Raw genomic sequence first — 23,573 nt, forward strand, 5'->3', positions numbered from 1 at the left:
GTTCAGGGCCTTTATTGACCAAAGTGGGTAAGGAGGTCTGGGAGCCAGAGCAGAGGGCAGCTGAGCCTGACTCAGCGGGCCACTAGGCAGAGCTGGAAGGCTGGGGGGATGTTGCCCAGGCCAGTGCACTGCGAGGTGAGGTCGATGTTGCTGGGACTCCCCAAAGGGAGCAGGCAGAAGCGCTGCAGGATGGTGGTGAAGAAGAGGAAGATCTCCCATCGCGCCAGGCCTGCACCCAGGCACATCCGCTTTCCTGAGGACACAGGGATGCAGGGTGGGCACCATGCCTCTGGGGGCCTGCCCAGCCTTGTCCCCTCCCTTCCTGGCCCAGACCTGGGGCAAAGGGCATGAAGGCATCGTTGCTCTGGAAGTTGCCCTTGTCGTCCAGGAAGTTGGTGGGGTTGAAGCAGTTTGGGTCTTTGAACTGGGTGGGGTCCCGGTGTGAAGACACGAGCAGAGGAATCACAAAGGTACCCTGGTGGGGGGGTACACAGGGGTAACCCCCGGGGACTTGGTTAGTCACTGCCTTTCCTCCATCCAAGACCCCATTGTAAAGCCAGTGGGAAGGCGGGCCTTCTTTCCTGCTACCAGGGCTTTGTGAATTGGCATTGCACATGCTCAGGGCTGATGATTCCAGGTATAGGTGCTCCCAGGCCCGCACAGAATCTCCATGCTTGGTGGGCACCTTGGGCAGAAAGTAGCCGCGCAAGTGGGTGTCACGGGTGAGGGCACGTGGCAGCCCCAACGGCAGCACGCTGATGAGGCGCTGGATCTCGTGCAGCACGGCGTTGGTGTAGGGCAGGCGCTTACGGTCCTCCAGCCTCGGGGTGCGCATCTGCCCTACCACAGCATCTAGCTCGGCCTGCACTTTGGCTGGGGTGGGCAGAGAGTGTGAGCTGCGCACGCCCTGTCCCCCAGCCATCCCCAAACCCTAGCCCCCTCACCCCAGGCTTTCCAGCTCCTGGACCTGCCACCTCTGGGTACTTAAGCAGAATGAGAAGCCCATAGCGCAGAGTGGTGCTCGTAGTCTCCGTGCCCCCGAAGAAAAGGTTATGCGTCGTCATCACCAATGTCTCCTCCTGGAAATGGCTCTCTGGGTCTTGTTCCTGCGGACAGAGATGGGTGCTGCGGCGTGCTTGGCATCTCCTGGTGGGCGGCATGGGGAGAGTTTACGGTAGCAGGGGCCTGCACCTTATCCATTTGATCCAGGAAGCAATCGATGAAATCGCGGGGCTCCCCAGGCTGCCGTGTCTGCTGGTGCCGCTGGATTTGCTCAGAGATAAAGAACCGAAGTTCCGTGAAGTTTTGAAAGATTCCGTGGTGTGGGCCCGGGAGCCAGTCAAGGAGGGAGGGGAAGATGTTGTACATCTGGGGGTAGTGGGGCAGACCGCAACAGGACCTTGAACAAGACCACTAGTTCTCCTGCGGGGAGCTTGCACCAGGACTTTGATGTTCTAAGTTCTAGAACTCTTCCGTTCCAAGATTCTAAGACTCGATCTATACATCCAAGGTCGGTAGGTCTATGTACCCCGGGTTTGGCATAGGTTAGGCACAGGAGGGAGGGGCTGAGGCTGGCCCTCTCACCTCGCCCCATCTGAAACTCATGATTCGGAAGTTGTCATGGAAGAGATCCAGGAGCCTCAGGAACTCTGGGTCCTCATAGCCGTAGCGGTTCCCGAAGACCACCGAACAGATAACGTTAGAGACAGCATTATCTAGTAGCCTTCGGGGGTCGAACGGCGCTCCTGGGAGTGGGAACAGGACGGGGGTCTTTTCTCTGTGGCTCGGCTTACTGACTTCGTTCCACTACAGATGCCTTTCCGCCCCCACCCCCCCCTTGCTTTTTAAGGATTTTATTTTTAAGTAATTTCTACACCAAACCTGGGGCCGGAACCTACAACCCAGATGGGGAGTCGCTGGCTCTAGGGACAGAGCTAGCCAGTCGCCCCGCCCTGCCCCTTCTTGATCATTGGCCACATCCACAAAAGGCCCCACTCTCCTTTCCCGACCAGGCCGCACCAATGGTGGCTTGAAATTCGCCAAGCACATAAGCCGCCTCCTCCAGGATGCGCTCCTCTATGGTCCGCGTTCCCAGCCCGAACTCCTTTAGTGCTCCCATCGCAAAATTGCGCAGCGTCCGCCAGCGCCGCCCGTTAGAAAACACGATGCCTGGGCGTGGGCAGAGAAGGGGCGTGCCGGGGAGTTGGCCACGCCCCATCCTGGAAGCGTCCAGTTTTGGAGCCGGCTTCCTAGCAACCCTTCAATTCTGCTGGTTTCCAGATCTCTTGGTTGCAACCTCAGCCTTCTCGGCCCTATCCACACGTTGGTCCCACCGCCGATGGTCTCGATCCCTAACCAGTGCTTGCTGTCTTCGGTTTTGACGCTTGGGCTCTTCTCTTTCTTCTATTGGCTGCATCAGGAACCAGCCCCTTCCAGTTCGGCCCCTATACTTTAGCTCCGCCCCACCCTCTCACCGTTGGCCGTCATTGGCCTTCTCGTTCGGCCCCGCCCCATCTCCCTGGCCCCGCCCCCGATCGCTCAAACTGGGTGGTCCAGGCCAGCGCTTCCGCCGCCTGGGACTTACCGTTTCCGCGAGTGAAGCGTTCGAAAACAGGCATGGCCCCGCGGCCGGAGAAGGCATCCGCTTGCAGCACTAATGTGTCCCGCAGCGCCGAGTAGCCGCACAGCACCACTGCAGGGCGCGAGCCCAGCCGCACTGTGAACACTGGGCCCCAGCGGCCAGACAGCTACGCGGAGCGGGTGCTCAGCGGGTCCTGGTTGGGGCTTCTGACCACCTCCTCCATCCCTGAACTTCCTCCCCCAGCTCCCTCTTCCTTCCGACCCAGGAGTCCCCATCTCATCCCCTCATTACTGGCGGAGGAGGTCAGATCCCCACCTCCTTCCTCCTCCTTCCGCCGGAGTCCAGGCCCCCAGCTCTGTTTTCCCTTTGGATCTACAAGACCAGAGCCCGAGCCCCCTGCACCCTCAGAACTAGGTGTCTGGGCCCTCGGTACTCTCCTCACCTTGAACCAGGAGAGCTGACACCCCCGCCCCTCCGCCTGACTTCTCACTCCAGGCTCCTCCTCCCTCAGGACCCAGGAGTTGGGGGCGGGGAAGAAGGGATCCCAGGACGACTCTGCCAGGAACCAGGAACTCAGGCCCACTGTCCCTTTCCTCTCTCAAGCAGATGTCCAGGCTCCCAGCTTCCACCCGTAGTCTCCTTCTTTGTTGGAACACAGGACTCTGGGCCCCTCAACCCTCCCCAGGACTCATGGGGTCAGAGCCCTCAGCTGTCTTCATTCAGAGAACCAGGACTTCCAGTCCCCCAACCCACCGTCGGGGCTACCTCCATGAGTGCACGGTCCAGGCGTCCGGACTCCAGCTGCAGCAGGTTCCCCAGCAGTGGGAGTGGTGTAGGCCCGGGGGGTAGGGCCCCCTGAGTCTGAGTGCCCCAGGCACCCCAACCCCTCCTGGCTAGGGCCAGCAGCAGGAGCAGCAGCAGCAGCAGCAGCGCTGTGAGGCCTGTGAACATCATGCCCTCTTATCCTCCATGCCTGCCCCCTTGGCCTTTATTTGATTCCCTTTGGGTCTTGGGTGGAGTCGGGGTGGATACCGGGAGTGGGAGAGGTGGGCGTCTCCAGGCTGCTCATTTTGCAGCTTCCCCAAACTAAGGTCTCCACCCAGCCCCCCAGCTCTGTCACCGTTGTGCCAGGCACAGCCTGCCCTATTTGGCTGCTTTATTGCACAAGTTTCTCTGTGTCAATACACCTGACCAACAGGGGCAACCCACTGAGCCTTTGGGTCTTTTGGATCCATCTTCTTGGCCCATAGGTGTGCACTTCTGAGTCCCCTGGCCACCTTTGGGCCCGTGACCCCCTGAATGCTGTACCCTATGTTGATTCCTAAATACATTCCTGACTTCCAAATACACTTCCCAAAACACCTCTGGTGACATACCCATTAGCCTGGCGCTCCTGTGCCCTGTGCTGGTGATGGCTGGGGACCGGCGCCTGAACCCTTGTCACTTCCCTGCCCTTGCTCTTGGAACCGTGAATGCTGTACCGGTACACTGTTCAGGAAGGCGGCCCACCCTCCCGCAGGCCCCTGCCTGGCCGGATCCAGCCTTCCGCCAGGTGCCTGGCCCAGGGCCCAGACCTGGGGAGAGGACGGGGGCGGCACAGCGTCTGGGACTGGCCTTGTCTCTGGGAGTGTCTCTCAGGGTCTCTGTCTCTCTCTGTTTATCTTTGTTTCATCTCTCAGCTTCTTCCTCTGTGTTTCTTTGTTCATCTCGCTCTCTCTTTCCGCCTCTGTTTTACTCTGTCTGCTTTTGTTCCTGTCTGTATCCCTCTCAGTTTCTTTTTCCCTTCAGCTCCCCTTCCCCGTCTCCTGCCTCTGTCTCTGCCCTGGGGCTCCCGACCTGTCAGGCTTTCTCCGTCCAGGAACCCTGGGGACTAGCAGCGGGTCTGCGGCAGGGCCCCTGCTCCAGGGTGCGGACTCCACAGACAGCAGGGGGGCGCGGTGGGGTGTGCCCTCGCCGGATCCCACCCCATCCCACTGCGTCAGGCTCTCCTCCATGAGCTGCTCTCTCTGGGTCTCTTCAAGAGCTGGCGTTTGTCCTGTCCACTTCTGCATCCCCAGCACTAAAACAGTACTCAGCACACAGTGGGTGCTCAGTAAATGTAGAGCGAATGCCTAACTCTCTTTACCGCGATTTCTGTCTGTTTCTGTCTTTAACTCGGACTCTATTTTCCTCTGTCTCTTTTGCTGAATCCTTGTGACTGTCTCTCTCCTTGCTGTCTCTATGTCTCATCTTTTAAGGCTCCTATCTCTCTAGCTCCCTTTTCTTTCTGCTCTCAGATTTCTGTCTGTCTTCATCTCTGTTCCTCTCAATTTCTAGCTCTGCTTTAGAATCTCCTGTCTCCCTTCTCTCCAGGCATCTGTCTCTTCCTTCCTGTCAGTGCCTCCCTGTATCTCTCACTCCCCGTCTTGATTTTCAGGATCTTTCCTGTCTGTCTGTCTGCATCTCTCTGTCTCTCCTATCTCTCTCCAGCTCTTTATTAGTATTTCCATGTGTTTCTCTTTGCTGCCTCTTCCTGGGGCTACCTCCTTTCTTCCTCAGGACCTCGGAGTCTTTCCCTCTCTCTCTCCACCTCCCTGTCCCTGCCTGGGGCCTTGGGGCAGACTCTCTGGTTGGCCCATGGTGGGAACAGCATAGGGATTAAGGAGCCAACGCCTGGTGTGGGGACTGCCTATAAGTCTCAGCAGAGCATGTCCCAGCTTCTCGATGGCCTTGGGGAGCCCCATTTAGGGTAGGGTCGCCGGGCCACCTCCACCCATGGCTGGGGGGCCACCACTGCTCTGCCTGACTGTGGCTCCATGGATCTGAAGACGCACCTTTTCTTGAGAAAAGCTTCTGTCAGCAGGATGTCAGGCTGACAAATCCAGTCCCAGGTTGGGAGGCCCCGTGCTGTCCCGGAATTGCAAGACAAAGGAATAGTCTGAATGGTCTTCCAGTGCCTTACTTCTCCCCTTCAGTGCTCTTCCTCTCTGGCCTTCCCTGGCCATTTCTTTCTTTTTTTGTCTCTCTTCCGTCTCCCCATTTCTCCGTCCCTGTATCCCTCTGCATCTGACTTGTGACGTGGAAGGGAGCAGGGTTGGAGTCTGAGTTTTGTTCCCAGCCGTGGGGAGTCTGCTTCTCCCTCTCCTCCCTGCTCATGTTCTCTCTCACTGTCTCTTTCTTAAATAAAATCTTTTTAAAAGTGTATAATGCCTCTTTATCTTATAGGGAGATTTAAATGGGCAGGTTTAGAGTGTATAGGAAGCACTGTGTAAATATCAGTGTTCTTTCTCCGTCTCTGTGTCTGTCTCCCGCTCTGTCACGTTCTCCCTGCTTCCATCTCGATCATCTCATCTTTGTAGGGCACCCTGCATCTCTTGCAGACCCGGTCTGTGTATCTCTGGGCGGCTTTTTCTCTGCCTTGGTTTCTCTAACTCTCTGTCGTCAGTCTGTCGTCCAGCCCTTACCCCAGGAAACAATTTCTCCCAATTTCTAGCCCCTCTAAGCGTGAGGGTAGAACTAGTCAGTTCGGGGTCTCCTTTGAGCCAGACGTTCCTTCTCCCCATCCTAGGAGGCTGCCCTCCTCCCTGTAATTCAGCCCGGGCAGATTTGAATCTTTCATAAAGATACTTTATTAGAAAATGATAAAAACAGTCCCCCAAAGGACGCGCAACGGAATGAGGCAAGCTCTTCCCCCTCCCCTTGCGTTTCTCTGCCCCTGGGGGCTCAGACCAGGTCAAGTTGGGGACTGGAGGGTGGGCAGGCGGCAGGCACAGGTGCGGGGAAGCGAGCGTGAGAGCGAGAGGGATGGGGGCACAGGGGAACGAACAAGGGGACCGAGCTCCTCCCCGCTGCCCCCTCCCGGCTCGCGGGCGAGTCTGGAAGGGCCGCGGCGTCAGCGCGTGCGCACGCACAGCTGGAAAGGCCGCGGTAAATTGCCGAGCCCGGAGCTGAGCGGCGTCAGGTCGATGTCCTCGGTCGCCCCCAGCGGCTGCAGCGAGAAGCTCTGCAGGATGGCGGTGAGGTAGAGGAAGAGCTCCATGCGCGCCAGCGACTCGCCCAGGCACAGTCGGCGACCTGCGGGAGTGGGAGGGTGCGGAGGAGCGGCGACATAAGATGGGGTGAGGCGCTGCAGTCCCAAATGCTCGGAGAAAAACATACGAAGCTAATGATTGGAGACGTCACAGAGCCACCGGTCTAAAGGTCTGGGAAAGGTGCTTTAAGTAAATCCGGGACCAAAAAGGATCTGGCCAACACAAAGACAAGTTCATGGGTTCAAATTCGGGCTCTGACGTTACTAGTTCTGTGATCTTGGGCAAGCCAGTTTCTGGGTATTTAAGATGGGGATGATAAAAAATAAAATAGGGATGATAGTAGTGCCTCTTTAGATTGTTGTGAATGGTAAATTCAGGTAAAGAAATGAGACTATAATGCCATGTATGTCATACTGCGTGTCGTATGTTACTCTAGGCACTATACTGATATTAATTTAATCCTCATAACAATTTCAAGAGGTGGGCCTTATCATTCTCCATTTTATAGGTGTGGACGTTGAGGCACACACAGGTGAAGTAACATGCAAGGCCATTATAGCTAGGAGATGACAGAGCTGGGGTCTGGCTAGAAAACCTAACCCTCCACCACTCTAATAGCTCTTCTTAGAGGTAGCGCTTGGCACACAGTAGGCAATATGGTAAGTGGCTTATTATTATTATTCCTCCCTCCCCCTTTTTATTTCTGCTACTGGGTTAAACGGGGAAGATTTTTCCCCCCCGCAGGATAAAGACCAAAGCCAAGGAAACTAGAACTGCTCACCTCCGCCACCTAGTGGAGAGACTGACGGTGACCACTTCCAAGTTGAATTAATATCCTGTCTCCCCACCTCCCTCCATAAGGATTTTAGCCATTATCTGCCTATAGGAGCAGAGTTGGGAGGCAGAACAAATGTCTCTGCACGTCCAAAGCTGAGGATGCGGTGGGATGAAGAAGCCAGAGGGTTTGGAGAGTGGAATTAGGAATGAGGAATGTGCGTAGGAATATGGGGCCCAAAAGACCCTGACTCTTGTCTCCAAGGCTCTCACCAGCTGAGAAAGGCATGAAGGCAGGGTTCTTCTTGAAGGACTGATTGGCATCCAGAAAATGCTCAGGGTTGAATTCCTGGGGCGTCAGGAACTGGCTGGGGTCATAATGGACTGTGTTAAGAAGGGTGATGATATCTGTGCCCTGTGTGGGTGGGGAGGCAGAATTAGTGGGGGTAGAAGATCTGGGAGATTCTCAAGCTGAAATTTGAGGGAGGACTTGATAATGGGACATGGAGCTTAGGACTCCAACAGGGATTTAGGAAATGTGTGTCGCTGTCTTGGGTTCCAGGTGATGGGTTCTGGAAGCTGTGTTGACAGGGATGAGGGATACCTCCCCTTGTCAGAACAGATTTGGGGTTTCTGGGAATAGGGAGAGTTCTCTCAGAACAGTATTAAGGCATAGGGGGTCCCCAGGATGAAGTGTTTTACCCTGGGGATGCTGGAGAGGGGTCCTAGGGAGGGGAGCTGTTATGGGGAAGGGGACTGGGGTTCAGGTCAGGATCGTGTCCATTATAGTGCTGAATAGATCCTAGGAAGGGGCTGAGGTTCTGGATTTAAGAGTTTCAGATGTTTGTTGCTAGAACTTGGGGTGCCCGTCACTAAGGCCCTGGGTACTGATTGCTAGGGCCTGGGATCCTCCTTGCTAGAGACCCAGATGCCATTGGCGAATCTTGGATGCCTCTTCCTAGTGTGCCAGACGTCCATTGCCAGGTGCCCAGCACACCTTGGGTATCAGGAAGCCGCGAAAGGCTGTGTCCCGAGTAACGCGGTGCGGCAAGTTCATGGGGATGACGTCTGCGAAGCGCTGCACCTCGTGGATCACCGCGTCTGTGTAAGGCATGGCCGCTCGGTCCTCCAGCGCCGGCAGCCGCGCGCGACCCACCACTCTGTCGATCTCCTCCTGTACGCGGGCTGGAGGTGGAGGCGGAGCTTAGTCAAGGGTCCCAGTGGGCTCGACTGGGGGGGCAGAAGCGTATGCATGTGTGGGCGGGGTCCAGCCAACGCTTCTCAGTAGGGACGCCACTGCAGAGATGCCTGTGATGGTTAGCGGGAGCCTCGAGGGGAAGGGTTGGTTTGGGAGACGTAGTTGAGGGCGAAAATTTGGTCGGTGTAAGGGCCAACCAAATTTTGGGGTTGTGCGGGGCTGTGGGGGCGGGGTTGTGCGGGCAGGGCTGAGGGGCTGCCCAGAATCCAGGTCTGGGATGGGACTGCGGGCGAGGTTCGAGGACCAGGCCGGATGGAGTGTGGGTCGAGTGGGTGGACTGTGCGAAAGCTAGGAGAGATCGGGGGGTGGGGCAGGCGGTATGGACCCTAATAGACTCTGCTGGAGGCCAGGGTTCCGGGATCCGCCCAGAGGCGAGGTTTGGGGTGGTGGGGTCCCAGACCATTCTGTGTGGGCACGTGGTGAGACTGTGAGGGTCAGACTGATGGTTCCTGGCTGGCCCTGCGACTGAGGCTCGGGGCCAGGCTCTAGCTAGCCGACTGTGAGATCGGGGCTCTGAGGCCGGACGCGTGGTGTGTGGTCAGGGTCAGAGGTGGGCCCAAAACAAGACCAGAGACCACGAAGTCCAGGTTCCAGCGGACTGTGGACCGCGGGAGCCCTGTGGATGGGGTTGGCCTCCGTGTGGGTTTGCCTGGGGCTCTCAGGCATAAACTGGAGGCCTGGGCTATCTGGCATGCTGGGTGGAGCGGCGCCCGTTGGTTGTCGGCGGGGCTTAGAGGTAGGCTAGTTGAGGCTGGTGGGGCACGAGCAGGTGTGCCCCAGAGCGCTGTGTCCAGGATCTCCGGGCCAGACTTGGGGCTCACGCACCTTGCACTTTTGGGTACTTCATGAGTACAAGGAAGGCGTGGCGCAGGGTGGTGCCCACGGTCTCGGTGCCACCAAAGAGCAGGTTATGTGTGGTCATCAGCAGGGTGTCCATGTGGAAGTGGCTGTGCGGGTCCTGCTTCTCCTGCGGGGGTCGAGGGGGTAGGGGTATGAGCCCGGGCCGGGAGATCCGGCCCGGACACTGACCACAAGCTCAGAGTCCGTGCGACCCGCTCCGCATAGATCTGCAGGACTCCTTCTGGGTGCGTCCGTTCAGTCCCTCCTCTGCTTAACTTTCTTTCCTCAGGGAAGCTGGGGAGCACGCGTAAGGGCTGGTAGAGAAAACCTCAGCCACAGGGCCCACGATTAACAGATCCTTAAGGACTTCTTAATGAGCTGTTAATTGGCGGTGAGCCCCGAGTGGCTCCGGGCTCCAGCAGAGCGGAGCCAGATGTTCCAACTTCACTCCCCAGATGTAGGGACACCATTCTCAAACCCGCTCAGCCCGGGATCCTCGTGGGTTTGAGGCGGGGGCAGCAGGTCAGACCAGAGATGAGACTTTCAGGCCAGGCTTACTTGTGCCATCTTGTTGAGGAAGCAATCAATGAAGTCCCGGGGAGAGCTGGGGTCGAGGGAGTCCTGGTGGTCGCGGACGCTGCGGGCGATGAGGTCCTTCATGCACCCGTAGTTCCGGAAAAGGCGTCGGTGCGGCCCGGGTACCCAGTCCAGGAGGCCCGGAAAGATGTTGTACAACTGGGGATAAGGGGAATCGGAGGGGTTTGGAGGGTCAGGTAGCGTGTGTGCGTGCGTGTGCGTGTGTGTGGGGGGGTTGCCAGTAAGGTCAGGGTGGAGCAGGTAGGCATGGGCGGGACCTTGTAGGTCAGCTGGGTTCTGGGAAACCGAGGTGGGGCGGGGGGTCTAGGTATCTGTAGCAACTTGGGGAGCTTGACCTTGACCCGGTGGTGCGACGTGGGGGCGGAGCCAGACAGGAAGGGGGCGTGGCCAGGCAGAGTCAATCGCATCCTCCCCCCCCCCCCCCCGCCTCTGCCTCTGTTTCCCCTTTCCCAGGACTGGATAAACCCCAACCCTGTCCCGCCCGAACTAGGCCTCCTGACCTCTCCCCAGGGGCCGCTCATGATTTGGAAGTTGTCATTGATGAGGCGGATAATGGTGAGCAGACGCTCATCGTCGTAGTCGAAGCGGCTGCCGAAAATCACAGAGCAGATAATGTTGGACACGGAGCGGCTGAGCACAAACGTGGGGTCGAAGGGCTTGCCTGAGAGCGAGGGGAGGAGTGGGTCAGGGGGCGCACTGTGCAACACACCAGACCCCCAGCGGCAACAGCTCTAGAGGGCACAGCATCCAACCCAGCCTCGCAGCACAGAACAAACGGTCTTGGCCACGTGACCTGCAGCGTGACATCCCACACCCCGCGAGTCCTTGGCAACACGCCAGGCAGACAGAACTCACAAAATCCTTCAGCACAACGACACCACCACCAAACAACGGAACAGGCTAGTCTTCACGATAGGACACACAGCACGCACAAGACAAAACAACATACATACAATATCAACACAATACAATATCACATCAGTGCCTGACAATACTACAGCCTCAGCCAGCGATGGCACACCACCTTCAACACGACACCTGACACCCAGTGATCTGACGACTGAACAAATCACAGAAAAGAACACATTAGCTATTACGGCAACGCGTGGCCCAGGAGACTGAGTCTGGCATTAGCTCCACATAGTTTGGATCTTGGCTTGTCCTCTCAGTCTCGGTGTGGCCGGATGAACCGACTTCCCTTCTCTGAGCCTCGGTTTTCTCGTTTGCAAAATGGGCTTGATGACAGTCTTCTCATGGAGCTGTTGTAGGGAGCCGGTGAAAGTGTGGCTGGCTAAGGGCCTGGCCGGTCCTGAGCCTGTATGAACCAGGTAGGCTGAATAATGGTCCCCCTCAAATGTCCATGTCCTCATCTCTAAGAGCCCGTGAACACGTGATTAAGTTAAGGATTTTGAGATGGGCAGATTATTCTGGGTTATCCACGTGGGACTAATGTAATCACTAGGGAGGCAGACGGGTCTGAGTAAGGAAAGGTGATGAGTTGGTGGAGAGAGAGAGAGAGAGAAGAGAGGGAGAGATTTTGGAAGGTGGCTATGTTGCTGGCTTTGAAGATAGGGGAAGGCGCCACGAGGCAAGGATGCAGGGCGCCTCTCAAGGCTGGAAAAGGCAAGGAAATGGATTCTCCCCTACAGCTTCCAGAAGGAGCCAGCCTGGCCGACCCATTTTAGTTTTATGGACTTCCAGAACGGTACAACAATAAATTTGTGTTGCTTTAAGTCACTAAGTTTGTGGCTTTAAAAAAAAAAATAGCAGCCATAGAAAACTAGCTCAGGTAGTCATTATTCCTTTATTTACATCTTATTATTTAATCCTTGCGGCATCACTGGCCACATTTCCCACCCCTTTACCCCCCCCCCCCAAAAGCCAGCAAGATTTGGAGATCAGGGTAGAGGGCTGTTTACCTCTTTGCTTGTTTCTTCTCCTGTAAATTGCGGTTTGTAATAGGGTCTCCTTCTTAGGTTTGAGTGATTATTCAAGGCAGTAAGATACGTGAAGTTCTTGGAACAGTGCTGGCATATGGTAGGTACCATGTAAGTGCTGGTTATTTTTATTTATATTTATTTTTCTTTTTTAAGTAGGCTCCACACGCAGCATGGAGCGAAAAGAGGGGCTTGAACTCATGACCCTGAGATCAAGACCCGAGCTGAGATCAAGAGTCAGATGCCTAATCAAGCTACTCAGGTACCCCAAGTGTTGGTTATTTTTAATTTTTTTTCGTGGGTGCACAGCCTTGACCTGGGTTCACATCCCAACTCTGCCACTTCCTGGGCACGTGACTTAACCCTTCTGGGCCTCAGGTTTATCGCTTGTAATAACTTCCCAGGGTTTTAGGGGAAGTGAGATGTGTTCATCTGCGTGAAGAGTTTAGTCCGGTGCCCGGTCCCCAGAAAGCACTCAGGAAACGTGCATCAGCGTGTTGAGTGCGGACCTCAGGCACGGGTTTAGATCTCGGCTCCTTCACTGACTAGTTTTATCATTTCAAGCCAGTCAGTTAACCTCTCTGTGCCTCTGTCTCCTCATCTGCAAAATGGATCCTTCCGAGGCTTAAGGGGCTTATGCATGAAAATGTGCTTAACACAGGGCCCCACAAGAGTGTCGCCATCATCAGCATCATCATCGTCATCGTCATCCACCCCAATTATACAAACTGCGTTCAAAATACCACACAGAGGGGCGCCTGGCTGGCTCAGGTTAAGTGTCTGCCTTCCGCTCAGGTTATGATCCCGGAGTTCCGCCCCCTCCCCCCCATCGAGTCCCACATGGGGATCCCCACGCAGCCAGGAGTCTGCTTCTCCCTCTGACCCTCCCCTGTCTCGTGCTTTCTCTCTCTCGCTCTCAAATAAATTTATAAAATCTTAAAACAACCACCACCACAACAACCTTTCGTTTAAAGAAAAAATACCACACAGAGGGGGCGCCTGGGTGGCTCAGCTGGTCAAGTGGTGGACTCTTGGTTTTCACTCAGGTCATGATCTCAGGGTCAGGAGATCGAGCCCCAGGTGGGTTGCCACACTCACGAGGGAGTCGGTGTGAAGATCCTCTCCTTCTGCTCCTCCCTGCCCACTCTCTCTCCCTCTCTCTCTCTCTGATAAACAAATCTTAAAAACAAACAAATAAAATACCACACAGAGACAGCGCATACCTCAAGGAACACGGCACCTGAAGCCAATCCACCTCCAGGGGACACCACTCTTCCTGCCAGGCCAAGCGAGGGGTCTCCCGGAGTTTTGAGTGGGTGCCCAAGCTATCTGGCAGTTCTGACCACTAAGTAGGATGGGTGTGAGTTAGGGGTATCTACTGCATTCGGGAACCGCAACCTTCGGTTTTCCTTAGCTCTGCCAGCAGGAAGCTGCCTTCCTCCAGGATCCGCTCCTCAATGCTCCTCTTCCCCATCCCGAAGTTGCGCAGAATCTGGACAGAGAACTTCCTCAGGACCTTCCACCGGTCCCCGTTGGAGAAGGCGATGCCTGGAGAGAGGGGAGGGGCCAGCTCAACTGATGACTTGTCCCCAAGATCACTGCCATCTGAGCCCCCTTTCCTGGTGTCTTCTGGGAGAGAGACTGAGAATTTGGAATCTACCCCCTCCCGGGAAGTCCTTCCTAACCCTCCAGGCTGGGTCAGGGGCCACCTCTGAGCTTCCATAGGGCCCTGGGCTTCCTCACCATAGTCCTGATCACTCTGTCTCTGTTTCTCTCAACCCAGACCTGATCACTCTGGATTATTACAGCCTGGCCATCGGGCTATCTCCTTCTCTAAGCTGTGATGGTGGGGGTGGGAGTAGAGGGAGGGAGGGGCTGTCTTGTTCACCACTGTGTCCCTAGCATTGTCCAGTGCAGGGCTTACCCCATAGGACGTGCTGGTGATTGCTTATTAATTAATGAAAAGACAAATAAGGGAGAAAAGCCAGAGAAATAAACACTGAGACATTAGGACCTCATCCAGGAACAAGACAGACCCTGTTCTCTTCTTTCCCTGGACTCAGGGGTCTTTGCACAGGCTGGTCCTTCTTCCAGAACTTCCTCACCCTCTGTCTGCTCCTGACTGGTGATCTTCATCTTTTAGGTCTCAACTTAGAGGTCCCTTCTTCCAGGAAGACCTTGCTGGCCCTCCCTCCCTGCCTGGCTTAGGTGCTTCCTCTGGGCTCCCACAGTTTCCCTGGCATCCCGTACCCCAGCCCTGACCACTGTAGGTGGTCATAGTCTGTTGATGGGGCTATAGTAGAAGAAGGTCTCCTATGTGTTTATCTCTGATTTCCCTGGAACAAGCAAAGAACTAGATGCTAAAGAAGAAAAAAAATCTCAGTGCTTCCCCTGCATTGTCAGCATTATCTCATTGACTTGTAACAACTTTCTCATGCTAGCTAACTCAGGGTCAGAGAGAGGAAGCCACTTGTCCAAAAGGTACACAGCCAGTAAGCCACAGAACCCTGTTGTTTGTTACCCTCTGCACTATGTATTGAAGAATTAGATGGTGGCTATCTTTAGTAACAGATAATGTACGTATCCAGATTTTCTCTGTGCAAAAGTAGCAAGGTGATTTCTCAACTGCTCTGTGTCCACCTCCTTGCATTTAGTGTCCCTGGACAGGTGAGGTCATAAGATCAAGCCCAGGAAGGGGACATGAAGGTGGAAAGTGTATTCAATACACAATAGGTGGATTTTTGCTTTTAACCAGAGCTCTTTACTTCCAAATTCTGGAGCAGCTGGGACCTATCTAGTGAGGGGGATGGGGGGGGAGCCCCAGGGCTTCTTTAGGGGAAGAAAAATAGTCCAAGATGCAAGTCTCCAGGATGTCCTTTTCAATCAGAGCAACTTTCTGCCAACTTACTCTCTCTCTCTCTCTCTCCTTTGTCATTTATTGGGCCCTGTCATATGGCTTCCTTTGAATAAAGATTAACGTTAAAAAAAAGAAAAGAAAAGAAAACCCACAAGACTAGGTGATTTCAAACCTAAGGAGGACAGGATATTGAGATAGATGAGGTTTGGAGTTGATGCGAGTGGCTGGATGGGTGGATCTGGGCTTGGATTGTGATGGGAAAAGAAGGCGGGGTAAGGGAGGATTATGGGACTCATGATAAAATTGGGTTTGAGGTTGTTTATGGGAATGGAGTTGTGTAGAATGGGAAGGATTGGTAGATTGGGGTTGAGATTGAGCTTGGGCTTGGGTAGATATGTGCCAGGGTTGGTTTTGGTGATGGTAGTTTGTTTAGGGTTGGAAATGGAACTGGGGACCAAAAACTTCAATAGGTGATTGAGATAGAAGATAGGGCTGGGGAGAAAAATATGGTGGAGTTCAGTTTGAATGAAGGGTTAGGATGGGGTTGATAACAAATTTTAACACGGGGACTGGGAGAAGGTTCATAATGGGAATGGAGGGAGGGAGATGACTCAGTGTTGCAGATAAAGATGAAGTTGAGGTTGGAATGGGGAACATGGAGGTAAGGTTGATGAGGACAGGGTGGAGGTGGGCAATGTGGGCTGGGCCAGATAATTTGGCCACTTGACTGAGATGGAAATTTATTGACGTGGTTACGCTAGAGGTAGGGATTGGGGTGAGAATGGGGTTGGAGTTGGATGGAGGTGGGGATTGGTGTGGAAGTGCATTTCAAGATGGCGGTGGGATGTGGGGATGGATGAAGGTGGAACAGATTCTACCTAGACTAGCACTGTCTGGCATCCTAGCTGGTGTCATCGGTGAGATCAGTGGCCCTGAGTATCACAAAAATTGGGAGGACAGTCTCCTACCCTTATCCCTTCCCTCAGTGTGGAATGAGTTGGGGTGGAGAAAACAGGGGACAGGCTTACCATTGCCCTTAGTGAAGTTGAAAAAGACAGGGTAGTCACCACGGCCACTAAAATCCTCCCCTTGGTCCACAAGGGCCTCCTTCACAGCTTGGTACCCGCTAAGGACCACCACGCGCCTGGGGCCCAGGTGCACTGTGTACATCGAGCCATACTTCTTGCTCAGCTGGGAGTAGGAAGACAGACGTCACAGGGGTTCTGGAGCCCTGAGACCCCTCCCCCCGTTCCTGCCCCCTCCTCCAAGCCTAGGTCCCTGCACCTTGGTGAGAGAGGTCAGCATGTCTTGGGAGCGAAGCTGCAGCAGGTTTCCCAGGAATGGGAGGGGCCTGGGGCCTGGGGGCAGCTGACCCTTGCCCCTTGAACTGAGGATCAGGAACAGCCAGGTGAGAGCCAGGAGGCCGAGCAAGATGGCTACGCTCAGACTGTCCATGGTGAAAGCAGCTGCAGGCATCTGTGGGGGAGAGTGGGACAGGGCAGGACTGGGAGGGGAGTGAGATCCCTTCACTCCTCCTCTCCTGGGACTTGACTTCCCCAGGCCCTAGAAGTGAGTGAGGGCAGGCGAAGAGAAGAAAGGAGGTAGAGAGAGGCAGGGATGGGGAAAGCCCTGGGGATAAGGGAAGAGAAGTGGAAAGGAGGGGAGCAAGAGAGAGAGGACACAGGGACAGGTGGACAGTAGAGGCAGAGACAGTCAAAATACAGAGAGACTGACAGTAAGAGAGACAGCAACAGAACAGAGACAGACAGAGAGACAGAGAGACACATGGAGATAATGTCGGATATTGAAAAACCAAGCGAGATATCTGAGTATCTATAGATGTCTATCTATCATCTATCTATCTATCTATCTATCTATCTATCTATCTATCTATCTATCTACATCTATCATGAGACCAAATCTCACACAGAGACAGTGGTAAGAGACAGAGATACACAGGGGCAGAGACAGACAAATGAAGACACAGAGCTAGAGAAAGACAGAAGAGAGAGATGGAGAGACAGAGAGACACATACTTCCTGAGAGACATACAGACAGACACTGAAAGAGAAAGGGCAGGAAAGAGAGACAGAACTAAACAGCGACTGAGGGAGAGAGAGTGACACAGAAAGGAGAGATGCACCAAGACAGACACACAGACACTCACATGGAACATTAGACAGAGACATGCAGAGACAGAGATCAAGACCGACTGAAACAGAGGAGGGGGCAGAAGCAGAAGCAGAGGGAAAAGAATCAGGGGTTCTGACGCCAGGGACTCGGTCCGCAGAGATGCCACCTGCTGGGTAAAGCACCAGTACCGAGCTGCCGGTGCCCAGCCCTGCTGCGGGCTCTAAAACGTGTCCAAGGAACCAACAGAGAGCCAGAGAAAGCCCCAGAGAGACAAGCCCAGAGACCTAGAGAACCCTTGGAGGAGGTGACGAGGGAGATCCCAGCCAGTCTTAGCGACAGGGAGGTGAAGCTGCTGACCCCTCTCTTGAGAGCCACCCTCCTCTGTGACCTGCACCTGGTCCTTTACCTGCGAGCTTTCGGGCAGCGGAGGTGCGATCGGCTCCAGTTCTGTGCCCTGCAGCTCTGGGTGTGCCTCGGGGGTGGGGGCTGCTCTTAAATCATCTCTGTACACACCCCCGCCCCTAGTTTTCCCAATGACTTATAATCCCTTCCATTTTCTTGCCTTACCTTGCGAGTGGCTCGGGGCTGGCCGCCAGCTGGAGTGATGCCTCGGGTGGGTACCACCCCTTGGGAGCCCTCCAATGGCCTCTTTGAGGCTGACCTGAGCTCTCCTTACTGTGGTCAGTAGCAGCCATTTGTCCTGGAGGAGGGCAAGATTTTTCCCATTTAAAAAAAAAATTATTTGAGAGAGAGAGGGCGTGAGCGGGGAGAAGGGGAGGGAAATGGAGTATCTGAAGCAGGTTCCATGCCCAGTGTAAGCCTGACGCTGGGCTCCAACTCACGACCCTGAGATCATGACCTGAGCTGAAATCAGAGTCAGGCTTAACCAATTGAGTCACCCACGTGTCCCAAAAATTTCCTTTTTTTTTTTTTTTTGCCATTTGGGGACCTGGGTCTGGTGGTTTTATGTCTGATCTGGGGTTTCGGGGCTCGGCAAAACCAGCTGCGGATTGGGGCAGGGTCTTTTTGGTGTTTTGGGCACTCGGCTCTATTTCTCTGGGTTCACGTTCATTTCTGCCCCTGACTGGTCACGTGACCCCAGGCAAGTTCCTTTCTGCTCTGGGCTAGAGTTCTCCCATTCTCTGTCCTTTGCGGTTTGTCTCTGAAATTCCGTGTGTCTCACTTTGCTTCTGCCTCTGAATCTTTTGGTCTCTCTTTATACCTCTGCCTCTCTCGTTCTCTCACCCTCTGTGTCTCTGGGTCTCTCATCTCTGTTCTGTCTCTAATTCTCTCTGTGCTTTTTCTCTTTCTCTCTGCTTCCCTCTTCCTGTAAGTCCTTCTCAGTCACCATCTCTTCCTGACTCTCTGGGAGTATCTCTCTTTCTGTCTCTCATGCCTCCATGAGTCAGACTGCAGTGGGCAGGACTGAGGTGAGCTGAGGTTGAGGGAGAATTTGGGGGAAGTGGAGGAGAATGGACTTCAGATTTGGATTTGTTTTCTGTTTTTTTTTTAAGATTTTATTTTTGTTTTAGAGAGAGATCAGAGAGAGTGTGAGTGGGGCAGGGAGGGGCAGAGGGAGAGGGAGAAAAAGAATCCCAAGCAAGCTCCACGCTCAGCATGGAGCCTAATGTGGGGCTCGATCTCATGACCCTGAGATCATGACCTGAGCCAAAACCAAGAATCAGACGCTTAACTGACTGAGCCACCTGGACACCCCTAAAGATTTTATTTTTAAGTAATCTCTGTACTCAATGTGGGGCTCGAACTCATAACCCTGAAATCAAGAGTCTAATGCTTTCCTGATCGAGCCACCCAGCACCCCTGGACCTCAGATTTGAATGACTCCCCTGCCACCTTCTGCCTACACAGTCTTCCCCCTGCTCTCCTCAGCCCCCACCAGCTGTGTCTACTTCAGGTTCCTGCCCCAGAAACTGGCCAGGTCAGAAGGGCAGGTTGCAAAAGCATGGATCTAGGCTAGGACTCCAGTCCTAGGAGTTAGGGTAGGGGAGAGAACCCCTGAGGTCAAGGGTCTGGGAAGCTAGGTGGAAGTGCGGGTGCCCCCACAGTTCCGTGGGTAGACACCGTGTTTGCCTTTCCCATGGACGTGAGGGAGGAAGTGCTTGAAGGTCCTGGGGAACTTGACACCTCAGGTCCCAGGCATGTGGCAAGATGGAGGTGGGGCCCATGCTCTTGTTTAAGTCCCAGAGAGGCTGGTTAGGGCAGGTCCTGCAAGAGGGGTGAAGGCTTGATTATGGGATTATATATCTCCAGTTTCCTTTGGCATCTACTCCTACTTCTGGGGGAGGGGGCAGGACTGGACCCACCTGAAGCCTATAAGTTACTTTTCCCTGACCCTAGAACTGGGTTGAGAGGGTCCTGATGGGACTGCCTCACTGGGAAACCTAGCATTCACGAGAAGGGGTTTTGAAGGGCTTTGAGTTCTTCTTGTAGTCTGACTTGCTCTCCTGCTACAGAGAAAACGTGGGGTAGGGAGGGCTGTGTTGTAGGGTTTCTCAACCTTGATACTATTGACGTTTGGGCTGGATAACTCTTTGTGTGTGTATGGGGGCTATCCTGTGCATGGTAGGATGTTTAGCCATATGTCTGGTCTCTACCCATCTCTCTGATGCTGAAACTGAAATTAGAAGTTGACCTAGATACAAGCTAGGTCGTTCTAAGATGTTCCAGAAGTGACCTCGCATTTTGCCTATAAGCCATTCTGCAGTGAAGGGGGCTGGGGGGAATGTCACACAGGAGTGGTCAATAGATACAACACCAAAGAGCTGTGGTTTAGGGTAATTAATGAGGGAAATGATGTTAAGAGTTTCAGGAGTCCCTTTTATTATCTGATTAAAAGCTTTCATGCAGTGGAAAGATACCAAGGAAGATTAAAAATGGCAGGTATTTGAAGAGTCTTTTAAAAAATTACAAATTTTGAAATCCTTTCAGAAGTGCAGAGAAGTTGCAGAGTGCAGAGAGGTTTTGCTTACCCTTCACCTAGCTTTCTCTCATGAGGACACCTTGCAAAATCATGGTACAATGAGCAAAACTAGGAAATTAGCATTGGTACAACGCTACTGACTACACTTTATTTAGATTTATCAGTTCTTCCATGAATGTCCTTTTTCTATTCCAAGATCTCATCTAGAATCTCACATTGTGTCTTCTGAGGCTCCTCCAATTTATGAATATTTATAAACTCCCCATTGTATATTCTTAGAATGCAGATTTTTTTGAAGTTTATTTATTTAAGTAATCTCTATACCCAGTGTGGGGCTCTTGAACTCATGACCCCGAGATCAAGAGTCACACGCTACACCTCCCTTCCCCTGACCGAGCCAGACAGGCGCCCCTTAGAATGCACATTTTTATTTTTGCTTATTTATTTATTTTAAAGATTTTATTTATTTATTTGACAGAGAGAGAGACAGCCAGCAAGAGAGGGGACACAAGCAGGGGGAGTGGGAGAGGAAGAAGCAGGCTCCCAGCTGAGCAGGGAGCCTGATGTGGTGCTTGATCCCAGGACTCTGGGATCACACCCTGAGCCGAAGGCAGACACTTAACCGACTGAGCCACCCAGGCATCCCTAGAGCTGCTGATTGATTAAATGAATGAAATGAGTTTCCTGTCATATGTTTTCTAAGTACCTCTAGCTTGAACGTCAAGGAATAGGGAGAGTTTGGGGAGATATGTCCTGGCACAGGCTCCATTATCCTGTGGTGGAAGGAACTCCTTACAGGTCCCAAGCTCCTCTGCACGGTGGAGGAGAATTTTTTTCAGAACCTCTCACCTGGACAGCACCATTCAGTGTTGGAAACCCAGTGGGCTGCTCTGCGCAGAAGCTGTGGTTGGGTGTGTTGGGGAGTGAGGAGCTATGGATGCTGTGTGTTGGGGAGTGAGGATGGAGGACACCAAAGGACACAGCTCTGGATTTTCAAAGGGATCAGAAGTTGGGAGGATTTGGTTATGAGATAAGCTTCATCTAATACCATGTGAAACAAGATTTTTAAAAATCTACATTCTAAGAATATACAATGGTGAAAGACAGTCTCTTTAATAAATGGTGGACAGCTGGACCGCTACAGGCAAAATAATGAAACTGGACCACTTTCTTACATCATACACAAAAATAAACTCAAAATGGATCAAGACCCAACTTAAGACCCCAAATCATAAAACTCCTAGAAGAAAGCATAGGCAGTAAATTCTTTGATATCTGCCTTAGCAATATTTTCTAGATGTATCTCCTAAGACAAGGGAAATAAAAGCAAAAATAAACTATTGAGACTATACCAAAATAAAAAGCTTTTGCACGGTGAAGAAAACCAACAAAACAGCGAAGAAAATCAACAGAACAAAAAGACAACCTACTGTGTATGAAAAGGTATTTGCAAATGGTATATCTGATAAAGGGTTAAAATCCAAAATATATAAAGTACATATACAACTGAACACCAAAAAAGCAAACAATCTGATAAAAAATGGGCAGAGGACCCAAACAGACATTTCTCCAAAGAAGACATCCAGATGGCCAATAGACACATGAAAGGATGCTCAACATCACTCATCGTCAGGGAAATGCAAATCGAAACCACAATGAGGGGGGCCTGACTGGCTCAGTTGGAAGAACATGTGACTCTTCATCTCAGGGTTGTGAGTTCGAGCCCCATGTTGGGTGTAGTGATTACTTACATAAATAAAACTTAAAAAAAAACCAGACCCATAAGCACAGAGAACTGATGGTTCCCAGATCAGGGAGGGGGAAGGGCTAAATGGGTGAACGGGAGTGGGAGGTACAGCCTTCCAGTTATAAGTCACGGGGATGAAAGGTACAGCATAAGGAATATAGTCAATGGTATTGCGATCGCATAATAGCATTGTTTGGTGACAGATGGGAGCTCCACTTACCGTGAACATAGCATAACCTATAAAGTTGTCCAATCATCACGTGGTACCCCTGAACCAATGTCCCATCATGTGCCAACTATACTTCAATTAAAAAAATAGGGGCGCCTGGGTGGCACAGCGGTTAAGTGTCTGCCTTCGGCTCAGGGCGTGATCCCGGCATTATGGGATCGAGCCCCACATCAGGCTCCTCCGCTATGAGCCTGCTTCTTCCTCTCCCACTCCCCCTGCTTGTGTTCCCTCTCTCGCTGGCTGTCTCTATCTCTGTCGAATAAATAAATAAAATCTTTAAAAAAAATCTGCATTCTGCGTGTAGCTCTACAGGCTGCCTTCTCTTGTTCTTCAAACTCGTCTGCGTGGCTCACTCCTTCATTCAGATCTCTAATCAAATTCTCCTCCTCACAGAAGCCTTTCTGATCACCTTATGGGAAACAGGCACCTCCATCCCTCTGCAGCCATGAATTGCTGTATCTTCTGGAGGCACTCACTGCTCCCAGATGTTAGAATATAAATGTTTATCTGTTTACAGCCTTTGCCCTTCTGGAAGTGTCCACAGTGCTTGACTCATAGTAGGTGCTCAAGGAATGTTTAGTGAACCAGCAGGTATTATAGAGGCGTGGACTGTGGCATGAATCCCAGCTCTACCTGGTCCTTTCCGTGTGTCCTGGATAAGTGAGCCATCGTGACCTCCTCTGACAAATGGGGGTATTGGTCTCTGCACCATCTGGCTGTTGAGAGACCTCTGTGAACTCAAGCCGGTCACATGCTTGGCAGAGCCCCTGACAGTGTAAAAGCCTGGCATCTGAGAACTAACTGTTCTTAATGTCCTTCCTGGAGCTCCCAAAGCCCAGGTAAAGGCGCCCAGATCTTCTTCCCAGGTGGGGAGCTGATGAAAAGGGGGAGGGGAGAATCCCAAACAGGAGGCTGAGGTGGTTTGTGGCAGTGTCGGCTTACAGCTGGGTTGTGCCCCAGTCGTGACCCTTTCCTGAGGTAGTGGCAGGGGAGGGCAGGGGCAGCAGGGGAGCAAAATGAATGCTCCTGCTCCACCAAGGGCCAATCCAGCTCTGAGAGCCCCTTGTCATCCCAGGAAAGGTTAAGAAGGGGTTTGAACTGTCGCATTCTAGAACCTGAGAATCCCAAACCCACTCTATTAACATGAATACCTGGATTCCTGCAGAAAAAGAAGAAATTGCTCCCACTTCCGCCACATCCTTTGCTGAGACTACTTCCTATCTGTCTGCCTGGTGGAATGCTTGGTGGTACTCTCTCCTCCTCCTCTGCTCCTGGGCACAAGGAGATCCCTGCAGAAAAGAGCAGTCACATCCCTCCAGAGCCTTCTCCATTTCAACCCTGGGGACTCACAGACACTCCCCCTCACTATCCCTTCAGTCTCCCTTTGGCATGCAAAGGGTCAAGGGCAGTGGCTTGATGAAGCCAATGTGGCTTCCTTATTCAGTCATAGACGTGAAGACTTGACCTCAGGTTCGAAGCAAAGATGGGGGAACTGAGGAAGTAAAGACAGGAACTGGGGATTTGAGTGGAGCAGAAGAGGATGAACCCTCTCTCCTCCCGCAGACACATCACTGCAGGTGAGAACACAGCATTATAACCAGTTCCCCTAGATAGAGCAATTTGTGGAGAGTAAGTAAGAGATTGGAGGATAAGCCAAGGAGAAACACGT

At 53.0% G+C, this 23,573-nt stretch overlaps 2 protein-coding genes and 1 long non-coding RNA gene across 3 annotated transcripts; 1 reads left to right on the forward strand and 2 right to left on the reverse strand.

The window, feature by feature from the left end:
* Positions 1 to 2: 2 nt before the first annotated feature.
* LOC123783609 (cytochrome P450 2F2-like) lies at positions 3 to 3,855 on the reverse strand. The gene is given in 8 exon segments (XM_087870804.1): positions 3 to 253; positions 334 to 928; positions 930 to 1,106; positions 1,192 to 1,368; positions 1,585 to 1,745; positions 2,020 to 2,169; positions 2,585 to 2,747; positions 3,347 to 3,855. Coding segments are annotated over 8 exon segments (1,794 nt in total). The 5' UTR covers positions 3,536 to 3,855; the 3' UTR covers positions 3 to 71.
* Positions 3,856 to 6,452: 2,597 nt separating this feature from the next.
* Positions 6,453 to 16,321, reverse strand: LOC123782952 (cytochrome P450 2F5). Its single transcript, XM_045783512.2, has 9 exons — positions 16,139 to 16,321; positions 15,883 to 16,045; positions 13,396 to 13,545; positions 10,561 to 10,721; positions 10,022 to 10,198; positions 9,449 to 9,590; positions 8,363 to 8,550; positions 7,639 to 7,780; positions 6,453 to 6,634 (listed from the first exon to the last, which is right to left on the reverse strand). Exons 1-9 carry the CDS (start codon positions 16,307 to 16,309, stop codon positions 6,453 to 6,455), a joined length of 1,476 nt encoding a protein of 491 aa, XP_045639468.1. The 5' UTR covers positions 16,310 to 16,321.
* Positions 6,574 to 13,549, forward strand: LOC148108269 (uncharacterized). The gene is made up of 3 exons (XR_015728112.1): positions 6,574 to 6,678; positions 12,157 to 12,259; positions 13,412 to 13,549. It is a non-coding gene; the product is annotated as an uncharacterized LOC148108269 (long non-coding RNA).
* Positions 16,322 to 23,573: the final 7,252 nt, after the last annotated feature.

This window comes from Ursus americanus, chromosome 21 (genome assembly GCF_024610735.1).
Source record: "Ursus americanus isolate L20-20 chromosome 21, mUrsAme1.1.p, whole genome shotgun sequence".
NCBI lineage: Eukaryota > Metazoa > Chordata > Mammalia > Carnivora > Ursidae > Ursus > Ursus americanus.